Raw genomic sequence first — 21,284 nt, forward strand, 5'->3', positions numbered from 1 at the left:
TAGAAGTCATTGCAAAACGAAAGACATTTGATGGGAACTTTAGGTCACACGACTTCGTGACCGCTATATCAATAAACTAAAAGGGAAGGAAATTAACGTCATTATTGTTTACGGAGACTTTTCAAGGAGCATGATGTGACTGAATGACTTCATCTTGACATTTTCGTAATTAATTGTCTCTCATTACTATTGTTGTCTTTATACTGTTCTTCTTCCGCCTCTTCTTCTTTTTCTTCTGCCTCATATTTCGTTTCGTTTCGTTTCGTTTCGTATTGTTTATTTCTTTTTCAACAAAGAGTTGGTATGTACAAACATATCACTAGAAAAGAACAAAAATATGGAAATAAAAATACATACTCTCAATACGTCAAAATTATTATTATAACTATTATATTAGTAATTGCCACTCTTTGTTGAGAATGAAATGAACGAAACGAAACGATTTTCCCCCAATAGAAAGCATGCAGGTAATCATTGCTGGTTGAGCTGGCTCCCTGGGTGATGTTGGGTGGGGGTGTTAGTCACGTTGAGTGATAGTTTTAGTTATTTATGAATTTATTACTTTTTTTCTCTCTCTCTTTCCCTCTCTCTCTTTCTCTCTCTCTCTCTCTCTCTCTCTCTCTCTCTCTTTGCAGTTCTGTTTTGTTAATTGTCCAAATATATATGAAGTTCAAATGAAATGCTGTAAGGGAATATGGGTTACATGGAAACTTAAAATTTATACATTGTGCATTAACTGTATGTATTTTTAAGTGAGTCAGGTTTTGATGTTGGTAGCCATTTAAGAGCTTATTTTGTATATGCAATGTATTATTAATATCTTTTTTTTTGCTAGTTTTCTTTTGTAGAAAATGACCTCTGATATTTGAATGGAGTAAGAAAGATTGGTAGTTATACACATATCTTTAATTGACACTTTGTTTTGTTTTGTTTCTGTTTTTTATGTATGCCTCTTAATGAAATTTGTATCTTTTATATTGTAAACTGACTGTTTTGGGTGCACCAGGTGAGTTAGGGAGGTTGGCCTGAGGGCCCAAGTCATTTAGTTGGCTCTTTCCAGACCCGGGCTGCCCAACCTGGTGCACCCTTACCACTCCAGTGTCTGTTCTGATTTCGAAAAATGTAATGTGATATTTGTGATTGAAAGCCGGATGAATAATAATAATAATAATAATAATAATAATAATAATAATAATAATAATAATAATAATAATAATAACAATAATAATGATAATGATAATAATAATAATAATAATAATAATAATAATAATAATAATAATAATAATAATAATAATAATAATAATAATAATAATACATTAGTAATATTATAATTACTACTATTACTATTCATTTATTTATCTATCTATCTATCTATCTATCTAATCTACTTCTCTATGTATTTACCTATTTATTCATTTATTTAACATTTCAACATGAAATAGGAGAGAGTCATATAACATTTTATAAAGACTGAGGTGATTCTAGGTAAATACCGCTGGTCCAATTACCGAGGCTCGAGGCCTTCCTCCCCGACCAGTGCATGCACCCAGAATCAGCTATATCAATGTAAAACCAGTACAAACAATATCAATCAAATACAAATAAATACATATAGAAATAGATTTATATTTTAGAAAGCCTCTCCGTTAAGATATAATGGTGACACTTTAGATGATTATCTCTATGATTTTAAGAAGTGCAATTTGATATGCAATCAAATAATAAATGTTATATCAGATTGGTTATAAAAGTTTTCATTTTTAGAGAAACAAAACAATTCAAATCAAACTTGAATTGAGCAACAATCATCGTAAAAATGTCTGCCTTTTGTGAATGTTCTCCTTTTTACTTTACGGGCCCGCAAATATCAAGTGGTAAATCATGAACTTTTTAGTTCATTAAACGTTAACTTGATTGCCGCCCGAAAGTCAAAAGTTTGTTTTTGTGATTTTAAATTAATTTCCATTAGTTTTTGTCTTCAGTTACGGTCTTTGCATTCTTAGGTACCATACACGTACATTATGCAAAACCAAAGTAACGCTATGATTAGAGGATGAAGTTTTGCTATTCAACTAGGATTTATAATATTATCAAAAAAAAAACAACTTATAATATCCGTAATTAATTACACCTTTCAATGCGCGATATAAGCGCAGCTTAATAGGCTTGGCAAATTGGTTACAAGGTGAGGAACAGTTCAACAATTGTGAGAGAAAGAGAGGTATAGAGAACGGGAGAGGGAGAGACGGGAGAGAGAGAGATACAAAAGGGGAGAAAGAGGAAGAGAGGGAGAGAGAGAGAGAGAGAGGGAGGAAGGGAACGACAGAAAACGTGTATCATAACGCAGGGGCGGATCCAGGATTCCGTAAAGGGGGGCGCCATTACAAAATTTACAATCATTTCCTTTCAATTGCTTTTGTTTTAACAAAAAATAAAGAGGGGCTTGCGTCCCCCTCCGGATCCGCCACTAATAACGCACTATATTGTGATGCAGAGTTGTGAAGTTAGAACATGGGAAGACGATACTATTCGTAAGACTATTGGTTCGATCTTTGGGGCGTAATCATAATAAAGATTTTCACAGGCATCAGCGCTTAGTAAGGTTTGATATGATAAAAACATATCTATATTACGATAAGCATCGTTTCTATGAACATGTCATACTATATATGATATGATCATTCATTATAGTGATCTATGGATCATGAACGTCGATTAGTTTTGATTTAATTCTTTCGTTGTATAGGTCAGTTCATATCGACAGAAATGGGCCTTATCTATTAGTCGACTTCATTATCGTGCATGTCATTTTCTTCTGTTATGAAGTAGTCTTTGATTTTATTAAAAAAGCGCCAACAACGAAAGCATCCGGGAAATAGCAGAAGGACGTCGTACTTGACTGGCGATATTTACACTCGGTCCATTCTTTTATCGTCCCGCATAATGATACGAGCACAAAGCACGAACCGTCGATGGAAAACGTTTGAAACGAAATTCCACTCTGATGAGCGCCAAAGAATTATCATGACTAGCCGCGCGCCTGCCACGGTTAACGAGTCTTGGAAATGTTTGTCGGTGGTTTCCTCTCAAAATCAAGCCTTATTTCACAATTTGCATCGCTGTCCTCCATCATAGCTCACACTCCCGTGTTTTCCCCTCGAGTCCTCTCGTTCGCATTATTAAATGAGCATGAATTTTGATCGAAGAGTCCAACCACCTGCATTCCCCCTTTGTCATGTTTGTAGTAGTCGGCCGAGATTGATCAGTTGTGGTGAAAAATATGATCGCATCATTTGATATGATGATGGCGGCGGGGATGGGGATGAAGATGGAGATGGGGGAGGGGGGGGGGCTAGGTGAGGACTCCTCACGTGGCACGCTTTACTACGACGCCATACCCGTAATGGCAACTGAGCTCAAACTATATACCGACACAAGAGTTGAGAAAATAGAACGAACCAACGAATCTGTGTTCCTCTTCACATATTGATATAGTCTCCTCTTTGCTTGTCATGGCTTGATAGCTTCAAAAATAAACACACGCTATATGGAGGAGAGTATTTGCCATGGTAGAGAGTATCCGTGGCTCTTCGGGCGAGCACCGGACGATCGTAACGGGTGATAACAAAATCTTTGCTATTTGCACAATACTCAAGAGGAGACGCGTGCGAACGTTCATAATGCAAGGACGGAGGCCATTAATCCCCATTTCAATAAGTAAGGATCCTTTTCTATTTCCAAACCATCAGCAGAGAGGAAAACAAAAGAATTAAAGAGAAAATAAAACACACTGTCTTACTAGTCGAGTAAAAGAGGGCCGTGCTGACAAGGTTATTCGAATCGATTACACTCAGTCACGCGTTGTGCATCGCAATTACTTCACTATGTCAAACCCGCGGAACGGAGCAATATCATTATAAATACTGGTCTGGCATCCAGGGGGGTGGGGGTGGGGGTGGGGGGAGAAATACCATCTCGTTATTGTAAACTACTCCTGCAGTGTAGGGTTAGGACATACAGGGTTTATGGAGCCATTTTAATCCCAGTCAAACATCCTGGATTGCCATGATTTTTTTTCTCAAGTTTTGTTTTCTTCTTATGATATCAACATCGAGGACAGTAGTAACTATTTGATGACGAACACGAAGACGTATTTGAACTTTAAAACGTTTCATCGCGTGCATGTACGTCAGCATAAGCCAAGACGGCCGGCTGCTGATGAACACCCCCATCCCATTCTCGATATCACGACATGATTACTTCAGACGGTTGCTTAAAGAGGAAATCCACCCCCAAAGACTAGTAAACTTCAGAAGAAATAGAAAAATATTCCCTACAGAACGATACAAAAATGACAAAGATCGGATAAAGGATGAGGAACATAATGACGGTTTTTTGCCGCTTGGTTTACTATCAGATGGTCTACTTCCCCGTTCGTCTAACACCACTACGGCTAAACTCACTTGGTCTACTATCAATTTCGTCTCATGCCCGTTTGGTCTACTTCTCACTTGGTCTAATGCCCAGTTTGGCTACTTGTTGTTTCGTCTAATGACCAGATGGTCTAATTATTGCAGTTTTATCTCCTTGGACTATTTCCCATTTTGTCTAATTAACTGTGGATATTAGGCGAAGTGGGCATAGCCCATCTGGAAGTAGACCAACTGGTAATGAGGCTAAGTGGCAATTTGACTAAATGGTCATTAGACGAACGGACTGTAGACGAAACAGGATTAGACCATGTGGGTTGAGACTAAATGACTATTAGACGAAGTGGGAGTAGACCAAGTAATAGATCCCCGATATGACATTTTGAAATTTCACATTTACTTTTTTCGGAAAACATTTCTTGACTAGTTGTTATAAATATTCAAATGAGCAAGTTGACGATATCATGCACTCGCCAGTTTTTATCCATTTCATATACAGAAAAGACAAAAATCTCATATTTCAGCTGTACAGATATAAAACTTGCCTTAAAAAACAGAATGAAAATAATAAATGTTTACTCTGATATATTTTGGTATGATTACATGTCTCTTCTTGTATTAGCTTAAAATAACAATTTTCAAAATTTCATACATAACACATATAAAAAATTGTGAGGGTATGGCATCATTAACTCGATCATTTTAATTTTCATAGGACAGGTCAAGAAATATTTAAAATGTGAAATTCCAGAATGTCATATCTTCCTTATTTCTTTTTTGGGGGTAATTTTTGTATGATTCTGAATGGAATATTGTTCTCTTTCTTTTGGAGTTTGTTTGGTTGGTTTTTCTTTTTTTGGGGGGGGGGTGGATTTCCTCTTTAAGTTTCACTTCATGACTCTTTCTCTAAGGATCAGCAAACATGACAAACGGATACATAACACCTAGATAATATAACAGCGATAACGTTCGTCCTTTGTTAAGTCTTCACTTCATTTGAAAGAGGCCCGAAAGTTCATTAACTATCAGAGCTGTGAGATCTTATTACTGTTATCTTTTTTTTTTTTTTGTCATGGAGATACCATCGTTCAGATCAAAGTCTTCTCAAAAAGATATGCTTCTGTCAATGTTTATAGGAGATTAAACAGCATCATTAAGGTTTCTGGAAAATTTAAAAAACTGTAGGTATTAATTTGTTTCTGGATTTTTGTTTTGTTTTGTTTTGTTCTTTTTTCAAGCATGAAATGTTTATAATCGTTGTTCACGCAGAACAAGCGGGGCAGGTATGCCACCATGATTAAAATTTCCGAGAGATATACGTGATATTATTATAGCAATAGACGTTAAAGATATCCTTTAAGAGATTATTTAATAATTTGCTTCCCCCATGCCAACCCCCCCCCCCCCAAAAAAAAGTGTAATGATCTATAAAGTATGCTATTCGTATTACGTATTACAATGGCAAGGTCCTTGAAAAGGGTATGTCAAAAGCATTCTTGTGTGATGGTTCTCTTATATGGTTGAGCAACTTACTGTAGTGACAAGTTTTTATTGCGTTTGGGTTTGATTGAAATCATAGATTGTACTATGTGTCCTTCAGTGTTGATTCTGCAGTATACAGTCATTATGGTCATTTCATTGCTCAAATCAATTCCCTCGTCCGCCTCTGTAAAGGTAAAAGGTTCAACAACGTTTTGCATAATTTCATCATTTATTCATATACCGATCAAATGAACGAGAATATCCTTGGCGCTTTCATTATGCCTGACCAGCCTCAATTTATTTCATTGATAAGTTCATATCAGGAAAGAAAAAAAAATCAGCCTTGTCCCAGGAGTAATTATGTGCCCACCTACAAAAGAGATCAAACAAATTAATAATGACAGAAACTCAACATAGCATTGAAAATTTCGTCTTACGGTGTGAAATTCTTTAGTTACGACCAGGAAGGGTAGAAGCAAAAGCATTACGTATACTCGAGCTGAACAATATAGACACAGTGATGTACCTCACCGTTCATTGATACTTCAAAAAATGTCAGAAGTATAAACAAGAACATTTGATGCTGTTGTGAGTAAATACAAGTAATAGCAATAAATGGTAAAGCATATAAACAGATAAATGTGCCAGTTGCTCAGCCCAAGACTGTCAGACTGTTACATGAGGATGTCACAGCTAGAATATGAATGAAGATGGTCTGAAGGATTTTTTTTTAGAGATGGGACTTAACCTTGTGCAAAAAAAAAAAGAAAAATGGTTCAGTGATGTATGATTTATATTTTCATGAAGTATTTAGTGATTTGGTTACGTTTAACCAAAAGTCATTAAAGGGATGTTAGAGTTTCTTTTGATATGGGGCTTCGGGTTCCGAACTTCTTTTGACGATAATCTTTTGAGATAATGAGAATCCTCATATGAAATATTATGAAAGAGCGTATAATTTTGATAGAAATTCAAAGTTTATTTGACGAAAACTGGATTTGAAATGGCTGAGATATCCGAAACAAAGCGATCCAAATAAAAGGTGAAAACCACCATTTATCAGGATCGCTTTATTTTGCTTTGTTTTTGGATATCTCAACCATTTCAAAACTGATTTTCATAAAGTAAAGTTTGAATTCCTCCTAGAATTATATGCTCTTTAACATCTCATGAAGTGGTTTCCAAGTATCTCGCAAAAAGTTAAAAGCTGTATCCTCACCTCAAGCAATCCTATACCATCCCTTTAACAAATGTCAACATACATTTGAATTGCAAGGATCATTTTAAGATACGTCCAAATTTTCCCAAGAAAATTCGTCTTTTTGGATCGACGTGCTCTTTTAAGCGTGGTTGTAACCCCCCCCCCCCCGCCCGTGCACACACGCACACACACCCCTACTATCCAAAATTTTGCAGTCTACTAACTAATGCGCATTTTACTTCCCCACCCCCCCCCCCCCCACAATATTAAGAGAGCAGTACATGTAGATGCAGATATAATAGCAACCATCTCTGAATATAATATTAGGAACAAGGTGATGTACCTCACGTGTTTGTTCGCCAAAGTGAGCAAACATTTTCGCCTCGCGGTGATGGAGAAGTAGGCAAATATTTTTGGTCATCTATTCGAGAGATCCATATATGTACGAAAATGGGTTTTTTCGCGGCCTTCGTGTTTATTCAGTCGTCTTTCCCGCCATTTTTCTTTTTTTCCTTTTTTTTTTTTTATTGAAGAAGCTTCTGGTATTCAAGCGGAGTTCATTTCCGCACCGCAGACTGCGCAAGCATATTGGCAAATGTGATGAATGACCAGAACGGATGGAAAGGTTTAAAAAGGTGATATTGTGAGTTCATGAACAACACAGGTCCAATGTTACAGTACACTTGAATTATGATTATTACCCAACGTGGAGAAAAGTCACGGACTCTCAGAACATGGTCGGAAGACATGGTCAATATCAAACTTTGGTTTCCACTACATTTGGTACACGTACAGTGCGAGCGTAAAGGATTGTTATTCTTATACTTTATCTACAGGGCATGGCGAATAAGAAAGTGTAACACATGTGAAGATATTATATATCTCTATCCATGTCTGTACACATTTGCTGTATACATGAATATATATATATATATATATATATGTAGGTAAAAAGATTGCGAAATATGAGGATCTTCTCCGCGCAGAGACTGAGCAGTTACCGAACGATGCCCATTGGCAACTGGACGATCTCCCACTGGCCACCGACCGATTTTTTCTCACAAGCTACCTAGGTTTATTCATGTACCTATAACATTATGTGATTTATGATGTGATAATCAATTAATTAATAAAGAAAAAACTCGAGGATAACGATTTAAGAGTTAAATTACTCACTACCAAACCTCAGTTATGTGAAACCACAGATAACTAGAAATTAGGAAATCAAACAAAAAGGAGGAAAACTAAAGATGGAGCAAAGATCAGAATAGATTAGAATTTTCCAAAATATCTTCGTTTGCTTCAATATTCAACAGTATTGTTCCATTCCTATTTAATTTCATATTTTCATTTCTCCATCTCTTGTCATTAATGACTTCTTCATTCAATAGGTCTTTAGTAAATGATAAGATAACCAAACCATATATTACTAGGTTTACAAATCGACACTAACTTTTAGCTTTCATCTCTTTTGCCCCAAAGTGGTTGTCCCTGTCTTCCATGTCCCTCATGTTGGTTGCCGAGATATTGAGATGCTGAGATTTTGGTGGGGTTTCCTTGCCTCTATCTCTCCCCCTGCTTCTTCCACATTGCCCTGGTTTCACTTTCCCATCTATTCCATGGTTTCCTTCAGTGCTTCTGTCATACTTATCTTTATAATTTTTAGTCCCTGAATCGCTCGACGGCGACCGCTCGATCTATTCGCTCGGTTTTCTTCTGTGCTTTTGTCATTTTTGTCTCTATTATGTTTGTTCCCTAAATCGCTCGGCGGCGACCGCTCGATTAGGTCAGTGCCTTGGCGGTTGCCGCTCGGACACCGAGCGTATTTTGGGCAGCGAGTGAAAACTGGTCGGTCGCCGCTGAAATTTTAACTCCGCGTTAAAAATTCAGCGGCGACCGACCGATGCCCTAAAAAATCAGTGGTGCCTGGTCGGTCATTGGTCGATCACCGGTCGTTGTCCGACCGAAATTGGCTAAAAACTCGCCGACCGGTCGCCAAGCAGGCTGATTTTGGGGGTTGTGACCGTAGCCTAAAGGGTAACATTATTCCCCCTGCCTTCTAAAAGAGTTAAAGGGAAGATAAACCCCAAGAACAATGTGGATTGACTGAAAACAGCAACATTAGTAGAACACATCAGTGAAAGTTTGAAGAAAATTGGACAATCGATGCAAAAGTTATGAATTTTTAAAGTTTTGGTGTTGGAACCGCTGGATGAGGAGACTACTAGAGGTTATGACGTATGAGTGGACTACAATATCAAGAAAATATAAAGAAAATACTACAAAAATCAATTTTTCATGAAAATTACAAATTCCATCAACTTGATATTGACATATGTTAAGGGTAGCAATTATTCCCCCTGCTTTCTGAAAGCGGTTGGTCCACTGCTCTTTCATAATTCTAGAAAAGTGAATTTTTGTTGAATATCCTTTACATTTTCTTTGTATTGTTGTCCACTCATACGTCATATCCTCTAGTAGTCTCCTCATCCAGCGGTTCCATTTCCAACACCAAAACTTTAAAAATTCATAACTTTTGCATCGATTGTCCGATATTTCTCAAACTTTCACTGATGTGTTCTACTAATGTTGCTGCTTTCACTCAATCCACATTGCTCTTTGGGTTTACCTTCCCTTTAAGTGCTTTTTTTGTTATGTGAGAAAAATGAAAATAATATGTTGAATTTCAAGATCAAGTTCAAGTTCAAGTTGATTTATTTCATTTCCAACAAACAAATAATTAGGAATACAATGAAATGTTCGTATATACAGATGTTAGGAAATCAGTAAAATAATGCGATGAACGTAATAACATGTAAATTTCCTTTCAATTTTCTTCATATCGTTTGACACAATCCTCATGTGACATCACAAGCTGCAGTAGTCTTCTCATCCAGCGATCATGGCGGCACTAACACTTCACAAATTTCATGAATTTGTAACTTTTAGATGGATTGTCCGATTTGCCTCAAACTTTTACTGATGTGATCTACTAATATTGCTACATTCTTTCAACCCTTATGTATATGAAGGTGAACTAATCTTGTCCTTTAATGGAATGACATCTATTTACAAATTGTGAATTATGAACTTGAACAGTGTTCTTAAATGTTGTTGTGACTGTCTCTATTCATTTTTTTTTCAGATTCTAAAGCTCCGCTGAAATAGGACGTCTCGAAAGTTCGAAACCGCGTCGTACCCAAGCAGCCATGAACTCGTCGCCGTCCACGTTCCTGCAGCCTGATGACGCCTACCGTCACAGGATGACCGTCGCCTTCCTGCTCAGCGTCGTGTCCGTGCTCGGGGTCGTCGGAAACGGCCTCCTTCTCTTCTCGGTGGCAGCCTGCCGAAAGCTGCAGACGTTGCCGAACGCGTTCGTCGTCAGCCTCAGCGTCAGCGACTTCCTCAATTGCTCCGTGAATATCCCCGTCCAGATGTCCGCTCTGACGAGAACTACCCACCCCGTCTCGTTCGATATGGCCTGCAGGTCGACGGCAGTCCTGAATTACATCCTTATCACCTGTAGCATCGTGATGTTGGATCTGATTGCCATCAACCGATTCGTGCTGATCACGCAGTCACATCGAGTCTACGGATTCGTTTATACGAAGCGAAATATGATAGTGACCATAGGTGGCGTGTGGACGTCTACAACCGTGTTCCTAATTGCGCTGGGACCCACGAGAATGGTTCCGTATGGGTTCAGTGACATCCTTTGGCTCTGTCAACTTACCGAGGAGAGCCGCTTGATAGACGTCATATGCGGGCTGCTTTTCGGCTGCTCTTTTATCACTGTCAGCTTCTGCTATATTCGCATTTACTTCTTCGTGAGGCGCCACATGCGTCAAGTGGCGCACATAAGGGCGCGACCGGGCAGACCGACGCCTAGCACCACGGGTTATACGTCCACGTGTGGGGGTAGCAACGAGGTGCCGCCCATCGAGACTGTGACGCTCCCTCAGCCTAAAGAGATGAGGAGCGTGGAGGAGAACAGGGAAGAGACGGCAGTGGACGAAACGGAAAATCGGATAACTATGAACATGATCATGATTGTTGTCTGCTTTTTCATATGCGTTAGCCCGACCCTGGCGATGGTCCTCGTTCCCGGGACACAGTCGGCTGGCATGTACACCGTCCTTTCGCTCTATTCAGCCTCCTGTTGTAACCCCATCATCTACGCCTGGAAGCACCCGGTGTTCCGCAAGGTCTTCAAGTGCATATTCAGTCGCAGGTTTTCTGATATCGAGGACCAGTCTGCGTGGCTGCGAACTATTCTCTCTAAGTGATTATACCGCCATTGTTCTTTATTATTTTTTTAAGCATCTTGCCTCAGAGAATCGCATGGATAGCCACGCACTCTCGGTCTCTACTCATACGTTCGCGTCATTTTACCGAGGCGGAACAATTTTAATTGATGCTCTGCGCTAAATTAGTTGCGAAGTTACATCTCAGACCTTGCAAGAAATTGGATTATACATATAGAAATAGATGTGTTCCTAACATCATGATCGTAATGTGCATGTCTGACAGTAAAGGAGATCCACAAAACCTCTTCGCTGCTGTTATCCGGGTCTAACATAATGATCACATCAAGACTGTGCACCAAGACTACTCTTTCTGAGTGAAACACATCCATTAACTAATTGCAGTTAAGAAGGGCCATACGTAGTCACGCAAACTCACTGATCTGTAACGACCTGTTTGAAGAGGGTGATCACGCGTAAAACGCCTAATAGGACTCACCGATGATCGCACAACCAGCCACGATCAGTTAACTATTGGTCACACCATTTCGTATCTTATTTCTGCCCTCAGTCAGTCAGTGACTTTCAGGTCAGAGATATCTAGATTCTCATCTTCCGCACCTCCCCCCCCCCCCCCCATCACCCACCCCTATGATTACGGTAAAGAGGGAATGGACAGTATGTATCTGTAATCATGATGAATGAACTGTAAATGAGCGTTCAGCATAATACACGTGAACAAACGTGAGAGGGTATTGCTTTTTTGCGTTTTTGTTCGTTTGTTTGTTTGTTTGTTCGTTCGTTCGTTCGTTTGTTTGTTTTTTTGTTCGGGGTCCGTATAGGTCGAAGTGTCGTTTGGCAGGTTTATTCCACAGACAGCTAAATTTCTATCTACCAGCGTAAGCATCTTGCCATTTTATAGTACAAATAATATTGCCTTTTTAGAGGTGGAATAATATTATGACACTGTCTTGATATTCTCCATAGAATTGGTTGAAATATCAGGGGTGAAAATATTATCAAGGGTCGTTAAGTATCAAAAGTTTTTAAAAATGACAATAAGTCAGGTAAAAGAGTAAAAGAATGTGGGATGAAATTTGTCAGATGTTACACATCTCAAAGTAAATTTCATAAAAGAGGTGAATGTCATAAAAGAGGTAAAGAGTAAAAGAATGAGAGATGAAATATGTCAGATGTTACAGATGTCAAAGCAAATTTCATAAACAAAAGATTCGCAAGAAAAGGGCCTAAATCTAAGCATGCAGAGCAAATATCACTTTCGATATAAAATTGTTGAATATCATCAGTCGCACTGCTTAACACCCTCGCCTACCATACGGGTTAGTTTTTTATAGCCCTACACAATAAGATTACTTTGAATCAACGACTATTCTATTCCTGCCTATTACAAACTCTTCACACAGTTTCTTAGCTGCTAACTTGCATCTTGTAATGAAGACAATTTCTGGTTGCGCTCATTAACTGCGCCTACGATAGTAATAACATTCAATTATCATCTACATAAGATGTGATTAATTCTCTGCATTTTTCTGCATGAAGGTCAAAAAATACAAAACACCGATCATTATCAATGACCATTAAACTTTTACTACCAATGAAACTACCAAACGCTGCATGTGTGTCCCTTATTTGGCTTGAAGTAGAACAGTTAAGTGTTTTGGTAACATTTTGAAGTCGTCTCGTTCTTCAAGCTATTCATCCCCACATTCTTCTTCTATTACTACTACTTCTTAGTAAAGACATACAATATTATGAAAAAGATGAAGAGTTACACCATTTAGTTTATGTCCAAAGAAAATAACACAAACACATACACACACGCGCGCGCGCACACACACATACCACATACACACACACGCGCGCGCGCACACACACATACACACACACACACACTAACACACTAACACACTAATACACTTGAGGCGAGGGAAGAATAAAGTTTTCTTGTTACTTTTAAGTCTGATATCATGGTGGTGGTGATTTGTTTGTTGTCAGAATGTGGGACATGTTGTTGTGCCACCAACATTTCCCTCGCTTCCGCAATAATTGATTTGATTTGATTTTTTATTTTATTGTTCCACATCTCAAACACTAATAACATGTTACAATCGATTGAACATAAGACTGGACATAGCGTCGTAATTACAAAGAATACAAGAGAAGACAATTTTACAAACATGAAATGTGGGGGACCTACTAAAAAGCAGAGCTTGTAATGTATATGTCCCTATATAGATGAAAATGTTGGTTATGTATTTAGTTACACAAACTTCGTGTACTTTGGGTCTGTGTTTGTAAGAGTGAATTATCATTTCGTCAGTAATTTTCTAGGTTGCGTATGTGCGTATACTATGTGGGGGTAATATCTGGCAAGCACTGGTTGTGATATTTGTCAAATGCCAACTTTGTTTTCAATATTACATGCAAATAATGATAGTTGACGGAATGTGAATGCGAAATCAAAACAATTTCCCTTCCGTTGTGACACCTGAGTTAGTTACCTCAGAATAGTGGTTTAAATGCCTGACTCAGTTAATGTGTGTGTGTGTTTGTGTGTGTGTCTGTCTGTTTGTATATCTATTTGAAACTCGAGACGTTGTTGGTTGCGGGGATGACTTTGTCATGTTTTGCGGAAGTCGCTTCGGTTGACACAGATAACGTCAGGGTTAGTTTAAAACCCTGCAACATCCGTCCGGACCTATACGGTGCTCGTTGCTGTACAGACATAACCTGCCAAACACTGCACAGGGCTTACTATTTTCAAGTATCATCGGCGTCGTTGTCACAACTTCAGAAGGGCCGGGAAAGGCCAGTTCACTTCGTCTCCGTACCTTTGGTGTGCACCACAATATCACTCCATTTTCGGTAAGTTCCAGATCTCTCGTACCTCAAAGTGTCGTAATATTTATAGATATAGAAAGCAAGCAAGCAGACAAACAAGATCTTACAAACAATGATATTACCTTTCTGATTTGGGAACATAGACTAGGCCTGCATGGTTATGAGGTGCTTAAATATGAGACGATGAACAGCTGTGTTAAAGATCGATTCGTAATTCGCATTACTAATTATTACATACTGTATACACTAACATCCGAAATTACTCCTATAGTTATTTAGTTCTTGATTCCCATACCATTTTCCCACCGAGCTGAATCAATGCGGTCTATGTATTTTCAGAGTGTACGTGGAGGTCACCTTCAGAGAAAATATGAGAATTGCATGACATTCCAGAGATAGGATTGCCATTTTTTTTTTTTTTTTTTGGGGGGGGGGAGGTATAGCTTGGTGATTCGTCATCGTGAAACGTCATGTTTTCATTCATGCACGTGATTAAATGTTAACGTATATCGGGTTTAACGTCATCAGGCTATAATATTTCAGAGAGGCCGCGGAGACTGAGCCCGAACCTGTCAACAGTGTTCAGTAATAATACATGTAATGAAATGGTAATACTCGATTTCACAAAATGATCTTCTACAGAGCACGACCAAGTCAAAAACATAAAAAACAAAACAACACAAAAAACAAAAAACACGTCAGACGTCCGCGGATTTGGGATTGTAAGCCGTAAATGAGTTTGTCTGTGTTTTTCAGATATGAAAGTCGCATTGCGTAGCCGATTGTTAATCTATATAGTGTTCACGTCCTTCTGTGTTAAAGGACAAGTTCACCTTCATTAACATAGAGAGAATGCAGCAATATTAGTAGAACACATCAGTGAAAGTTTGAGGAAAATTGGACAATCGATGCAAAAGTTATGAATTTTTAAAACTTTTGTGTTGGAACCGCTGGATGAGGAGACTACTAAGGCTCGTGATGTCATACGAGTACAAGAGTATAAAGAAAATGTAAAGAAAATTCAACATATTTTCACTTTTTTCGCATAATAAAAGAGCACTTGACTTGCCTCTTTCTAAAGGTAATGGGAATCATATTACCCAAAACATATGTCAGTAACGAGTCAAGGGAATGTGCACTTTTTTCAAAAGATGAAATTTTGTGAAATTCTCTTTATATTTTCCTTATATTGTTGTACGCATGTGGCATCATACACTGTAGTAGTCTTCTCATCCAGCAGTGACTGCGCAGATATTTAAAGTATTTTTGAATGGATTGTCCGATTTTCCTCAAACTTTCACTGATATGTTCTCCTATATTGCTGCATTCTCTCAATCCTAATGAATATGAAGGTGGACTTGTCCTTTAAAGGACCTGAGCAGCACAGTCATGCCATGCTCAGCACCACCTAAAGTGTACTTTGAAAGTTACGACTATAATGAGAGGCAATCTTAGGCTATATAGATATCACTACTCCTATAAGGACGCTGATACTCAGACAAACAAACAAACATACACACAAAGTTTTGTGTAATCGATAGTGACCTTGAGGCGATTTAAAATCGTAATATTTCTACTACCTCGTGTGCTGAAGGATGTCATAAGAAATATCTGCAAATGAGCTCATACCCCTCTATTATAAAATGAAAGTGAGTAATCCGGATCATTATCTATAGCTTAAGAATCTTGTTCTATGACACCTAACAAATTATCATAGCCTCATGTAAACTGTGGTAAAATTGGCTAGAAATATCAGTCTGTCTTGCTATGATCTCCTGCAAGCATTATAGAATTCCTCTAATCCTTTTTTTTTTTAACAAATACCCCCTGGTAAATATAAGAATATCAGAGACCAACGTGGTCGCAGAATCTCCTAAATAAGTTTGAGCCTCGTACAACCAAGACCTGACTGGCGCCCTGAAAGTCCTTGATTAACGCTTCCGGTCCCACGCATCGGCGACACACATGTGTATGTATACGTACAATGCCGATTACATTTTAATGTGGCGGTTCTGAAAGGGTTAAGTTGACGATAGATGACTATCATAGAGGAATCTACCATAAAGAGGACTGCAAAATCATTGCCGTGAAACGTACATACACTGTAAAAACACCGGTGTTAGAATTAACACCACTGTTGTTAAATCTAACACCGATCAAGTGTCAATAGAGGACCGCACCCATCAACCGTGTAGAAAATGTATTGCGATGGTGTTGAGAAGTGTTCACCTGGCACTTCATGGTGTTAATTTGACACTAGCTTGTGATATTTTTGACACTGCGCTGGTGAATTCAATAATGACACCGCATGGTGTTGATTTGATATTGCTGGTGTTAATGTCATACACCCGTCCAGCTTCAATAGGAGACCACACCAACTGTTGTTACATTTTTTTTTATTAAGTACTTTATTGGAAAATTCTTGAACGTCTTGCCAAAGTTCAAAATCAACAGGAAGTGCAGTAACTAAGAAACTATTCAAAAAACAATTTTATATTTTGAAATAACACCCGGAGGTGTTAATCTAAGACCATAAATGAGCACAAGAAATTTAACACCATCTCGGTGTTTCATATTTAAAACAGGACTTTTTGTAGTTTAACTCTTAAGTCCACTCATGGTCTAGGCAAAAAGCACACAAATATGCAGGAAATTGTTTGAATATATACATTGTATACGTTTCCGTCCCTCCCCTCCCCCACAACAATAACAAAAACAGCTACAATAAATGCACTGGTTTATTTTCTAACAGGCCTGAAATATAAAAATATGTATTTTAGGTTAACTCGACTTTGATACTTCGACATGATCAAGAATTAAGTTGTCCATGAGTATACTACGTCTCAGGTTGAGGGACAAGTCCACCTTCATATACATGTGGATTGATTGAATGCAGCAATATTAGTAGAACACATCAGTGAAAGTTTGAGGAAAATCAGACAATCGGTTCAAAAGTTATGGATTTTCAAAGTTTCTGCTCAGCTGGATGAGAAGACTACTACACATGTCACATGCGTAGAACGATATAAAGTAAATAAAAAGAAAAATCAACATATTTTCACTTTTCTCGCATAATAAATGAACATTTGACTTGCTTCTTTCAGAAGGCAGGGGGAGTAATATTACCATTAACATACGTCAGTGGTAAGTTGAGGAAGCATGCACTTATTTCAAAAAATAAAATTTTCTGAAATTCTTTCTATATTTTCCTTACTTCGTTCTACGCGTGTGACCTCATACAATGTAGTAGTCTCCTCATCCAGCAATGATTTTCCCCAAACTTTCACTGATGTGTTCTTCTAATATTGCTGCGTTCTCTCAATCCACATGTAGGCCTATATAAAGGTGGACTTGTCCTTTAAAAAGGTGATATTTTCTTAGTAATTATCATGGATGTTTGAATACTAACATTGTTCTACACACAACAGATGGTCATATAAACTGCACTTGAGTAGACCCTTGAATCAACAGCCCTCCCCCCCCCCCCCCCCCGGAACATTTCTGCATACTTTGGTTTCCATCTCATACACCACGGAGTGGTCAATTTCTGTTGGATTGGTCAGACCTTCAAAATTTCAAAATTGTCTTATTTTCTATCAGAATTTGGTCAAACTTTCACCATCACGTTCCCCTCATTTTTTGTTCTATTCAAACAAACTTATTTCTAGGGTGGACTTCCCCTTTAACTATTTGATCCTCTGACAGAATTTCTCATCTTTACTAAAATAGATATTAAAAGTGCTGTATAAGATGGTGCTATGAATGAAAATATCAAAAACCTTTTCGACGAATTGAAAAGTGCTAGTTTTGGAATTGTAATCATCCCAATCATTTTGTATTTCATGTTCTATGGTTTATCCATGACCTCGATCATGCCAAAGCAAACCAAAATATCTAATGAATAAAATATTGTCTCGTTGACTCCAGCACAGAATAAGTCTAATAATGCCAAAAGACAAAAGTCTTTCTAAATTCATAACTGTGCGTTGAGGAACTAAATTGAACATTGTCAAAAAAAAAAAATATTGAGAGATAAAATATTGACTCGTTGACTCCAGCACAAAATAAGTCTATCAATACCAAAAGACAAAAGTCTTTCTAAATTCAAAACTTCGGGTTCATGAACTGTATTGAACAGTCAATAATGACATTTTTTCGGAATATGATTATGTACAATGACTAATTTGAAATCCATGACTTTATTTATACAAAAACCATTAACTGAGAAAGAGAAAGAAATTAAACATTTCCGTGCGCCTTTGAACGAAATTGCTCTCAGCCACATATCATAGGCACTGCCTGCGGTGTAGCTCAAAATCCGTGCTTGGTCACTGCCGTGGTAACCATTTCCATCTATATAGGCAAAGCGGCTTCTCCGAATCACTTCCTGTTCAGCGTAGATATAGATGACACCAGTCAGTGTGTTCACAAATTGCCAATCTCATTTTGGTAAAACATCCGTTGCTATGGTGACATCTGCGCATAAGCATGATGATTGGAATTATTCAAGGAAGACTGCACTAAAAGAAACAAAGAAACAAAGAAACAAACGGATCCAATTTGAATGAAATGATAATGCAGTCCATCAATGATTAAGCAGTACAGTGAATTCTTTAACACAACACGATTTGTATAGAGACACTTTCGATCTGGGACAGTGGTCATTCATGCATGCGTTAATACCATTGGATACGACAGAATTTCTGGCTCGTGAAAAAAAAAAAAACCATATAATATGAACGAAAACCATGCAGCGTTTGTTACCTTTGATCATTGTTGAACAGTAATCCATATACCGTGGATTTATGGTACATGAGAAGGATCGCGTTATCTTGGTTATTCAAATCGAGAATTCGTATTTAATCCGTTACTCATCCTATTATCACCTATATAATGTCGAAAAATAATAGTATTCAACGTGTCAATTACACACTACTGTCCAAAAAGTTGGAATTCCTTACCGACCACGATCAAACAGTGATCATTAATTCATTATGTTTGCATTTATTCTGCTTCTCAAAAGTCTTAAGTCAAAACAAAATAAACTTAGGGGGCGATCATACCTCGCCGGTTTAGATGGCGGTTCATGGCGGTTCTCAAACCGCCGTGAACCGTGTCCCAACGATGGCGGAAAGCACTTTAAACGCGATGTGACTACGTGTACGTTCTCAGCACGTTTTGAACACGGAGCTAACGCGATTGACGCGGTTGTAACACGGATCTCCCCGAAAGGTCGAGGAGTCCATACCAAGCCATTGTAGTTGGATGCAATCAGATCATAGAGCCCTTTCACTCGTCTTCAATGGGTTACAACAAGGAGGTATTGCTTTGTTAGGTACAAAAAGAGAATTTCAAAAGAAATTGCGAAACGTTGTAACACCCTGTGTATTTACAGATTGACATAAGTGATGCAATAAGCAATTGTCTTCAAATTTCAACATGCTTTTTTTCTCTCTCTCTCTTTTAACTTTTAAAACATCTGTATTAACTGTTATTAAAAAGAAAAAGACATACATGTCAAAGCAGAATCCAACATAATTTCAAAATTTCCTGTTCATTTGCAGGTTTATATAATCAAGTGATGTAGAAGTACTTGCTTGTTTCAATATCTCTTTTTCCCCCCTTTCTTAATTAAATTTTCACATATCTCTAACAACAGTCAATAAAAAGACATACATATCAAAGAAGAATATAGTATATCCACAAAGTTTCCTGTTTATACAGGTTCACGTAACATAATAATGGTGTATTTTTTTCAAGTTTCAACATCGCTTTTTCCTCTACTCTCTTAAGTTTCAACATGTCTGTATCACCATGTACTCTTACAGAAAGGCATACATAATCACGAAAGCAGAACCGAACATATTTACATAAGTCTTCTGTGTATAACTTACAGGTTCACGTAGCTGGCCATCTTTTAAGCTATCAAGCTTTAACAAAAATATGCACACGCCTTTCAAAGTACCTGATGTACTATTCAACAAACCTACCAACATTTTGAATATTAAATTTTCTGTTTTACTCTAAGTGTTGAAATAAAAAAAAAGTAATGAAACTTTAGCATTCAATACAATATTTACCCGATCTAGTATTATGGGTTCATCTTTGCTTTTCCCCCATTTTTTTATTGCTCCGCCACGAAGTGTCGCCGGAGGCATTATTCTTTTTAAGTTCTACATTTGTTTTTGCATGAAAAGTTATGGCGGTGTTGACACGGTATTACCACGGATCTTGCGATGCAAACACGGAGAAGCCGTTCTTTACACGGTGGACGGCGTTTTGAACACGGTCCATTTCAAACCGCTAGGACCGTCACGAAAAATTAAACATGAATTAAACATGTTTAATTTTCTGGCGGTTCTCCGCGGTTCTCGGGGTTTATGGCGGATGACCAGGGTTTGTGTACGGTGTGAACACGGTCTTTGGCGGAGCACGGCGATTTGCCAAACCGCCATGAACCGCCATCTAAACCGGCGATGTGTGATCGCACCTTTACATTTTAACATTGTTGCAAAGAAATTTGAACAAAACATAGCTATTTTAGTGTAATGTCATGCGATACTACACCATGATTATCATAAAATATTTCTGGTTGCACGAATCATAAAAAGCAGTACATTTTATTTACAAAGGAAGCAGGACACCGTCAGCATAAGTGTGGTTTGACTGGGCTGACGGCCTCATGGCGAATTAAGCTCAGGTCTGCTTTACAAAAGTCGATTTAAGCAATGAGAGAAAGATGTTAGGTAGTGCTGTGCGCGTGCAGCATGTGCATTATGTGTTTTGGGCAATGTAATATAATTATTTACTATTCATCGATGTTACACAGTTTCATGCAATTTAAGAAAAGCTTTTTTAAGTTGGTCTTGTACATACAGCTTATTTTCTCGGGTACCAGTAAGTGAAAACTTGGTACCTTTTCCCTTTTTTAAAGTCTTTCTTGTACATACAGCTTATTTTCTCGGATAAGTGAAAACTTGGTACCTTTTCCTTTTTTTTTTTAAGTCGGTCTTGTACATACAGCTTATTTTCTCGGATAAGTGAAAACTTGGTACCTTTCCCTTT

At 37.9% G+C, this 21,284-nt stretch overlaps 2 protein-coding genes across 2 annotated transcripts in view; both read left to right on the forward strand.

Moving 5' to 3' along the window:
• Positions 1–10,322: 10,322 nt before the first annotated feature.
• On the forward strand, positions 10,323–11,399 carry LOC140238182 (melatonin receptor type 1B-A-like). Its single transcript, XM_072318120.1, has one exon. The coding sequence runs from the start codon at positions 10,323–10,325 to the stop codon at positions 11,397–11,399; it is 1,077 nt and encodes a 358-aa protein (XP_072174221.1).
• Positions 11,400–14,155: 2,756 nt separating this feature from the next.
• The window catches only part of LOC140238012 (diamine acetyltransferase 1-like), a 17,431-nt gene continuing 10,302 nt past the window's right edge, over positions 14,156–21,284 (forward strand). The window contains exon 1 of the mRNA XM_072317941.1: positions 14,156–14,243. The gene's annotated coding sequence lies outside the window, so the exon portion shown is untranslated. The remainder of the gene's footprint in view (positions 14,244–21,284) is intronic.

Source organism: Diadema setosum, chromosome 14 (assembly GCF_964275005.1).
Source record: "Diadema setosum chromosome 14, eeDiaSeto1, whole genome shotgun sequence".
In the NCBI taxonomy this organism is placed as follows: domain Eukaryota; kingdom Metazoa; phylum Echinodermata; class Echinoidea; order Diadematoida; family Diadematidae; genus Diadema; species Diadema setosum.

Excerpts from the sequence above, each read along its gene's own strand:
- LOC140238182 (XM_072318120.1), top strand. The coding sequence starts at position 10,323 with ATGAACTCGTCGCCGTCCACGTTCCTGCAGCCTGATGACGCCTACCGT.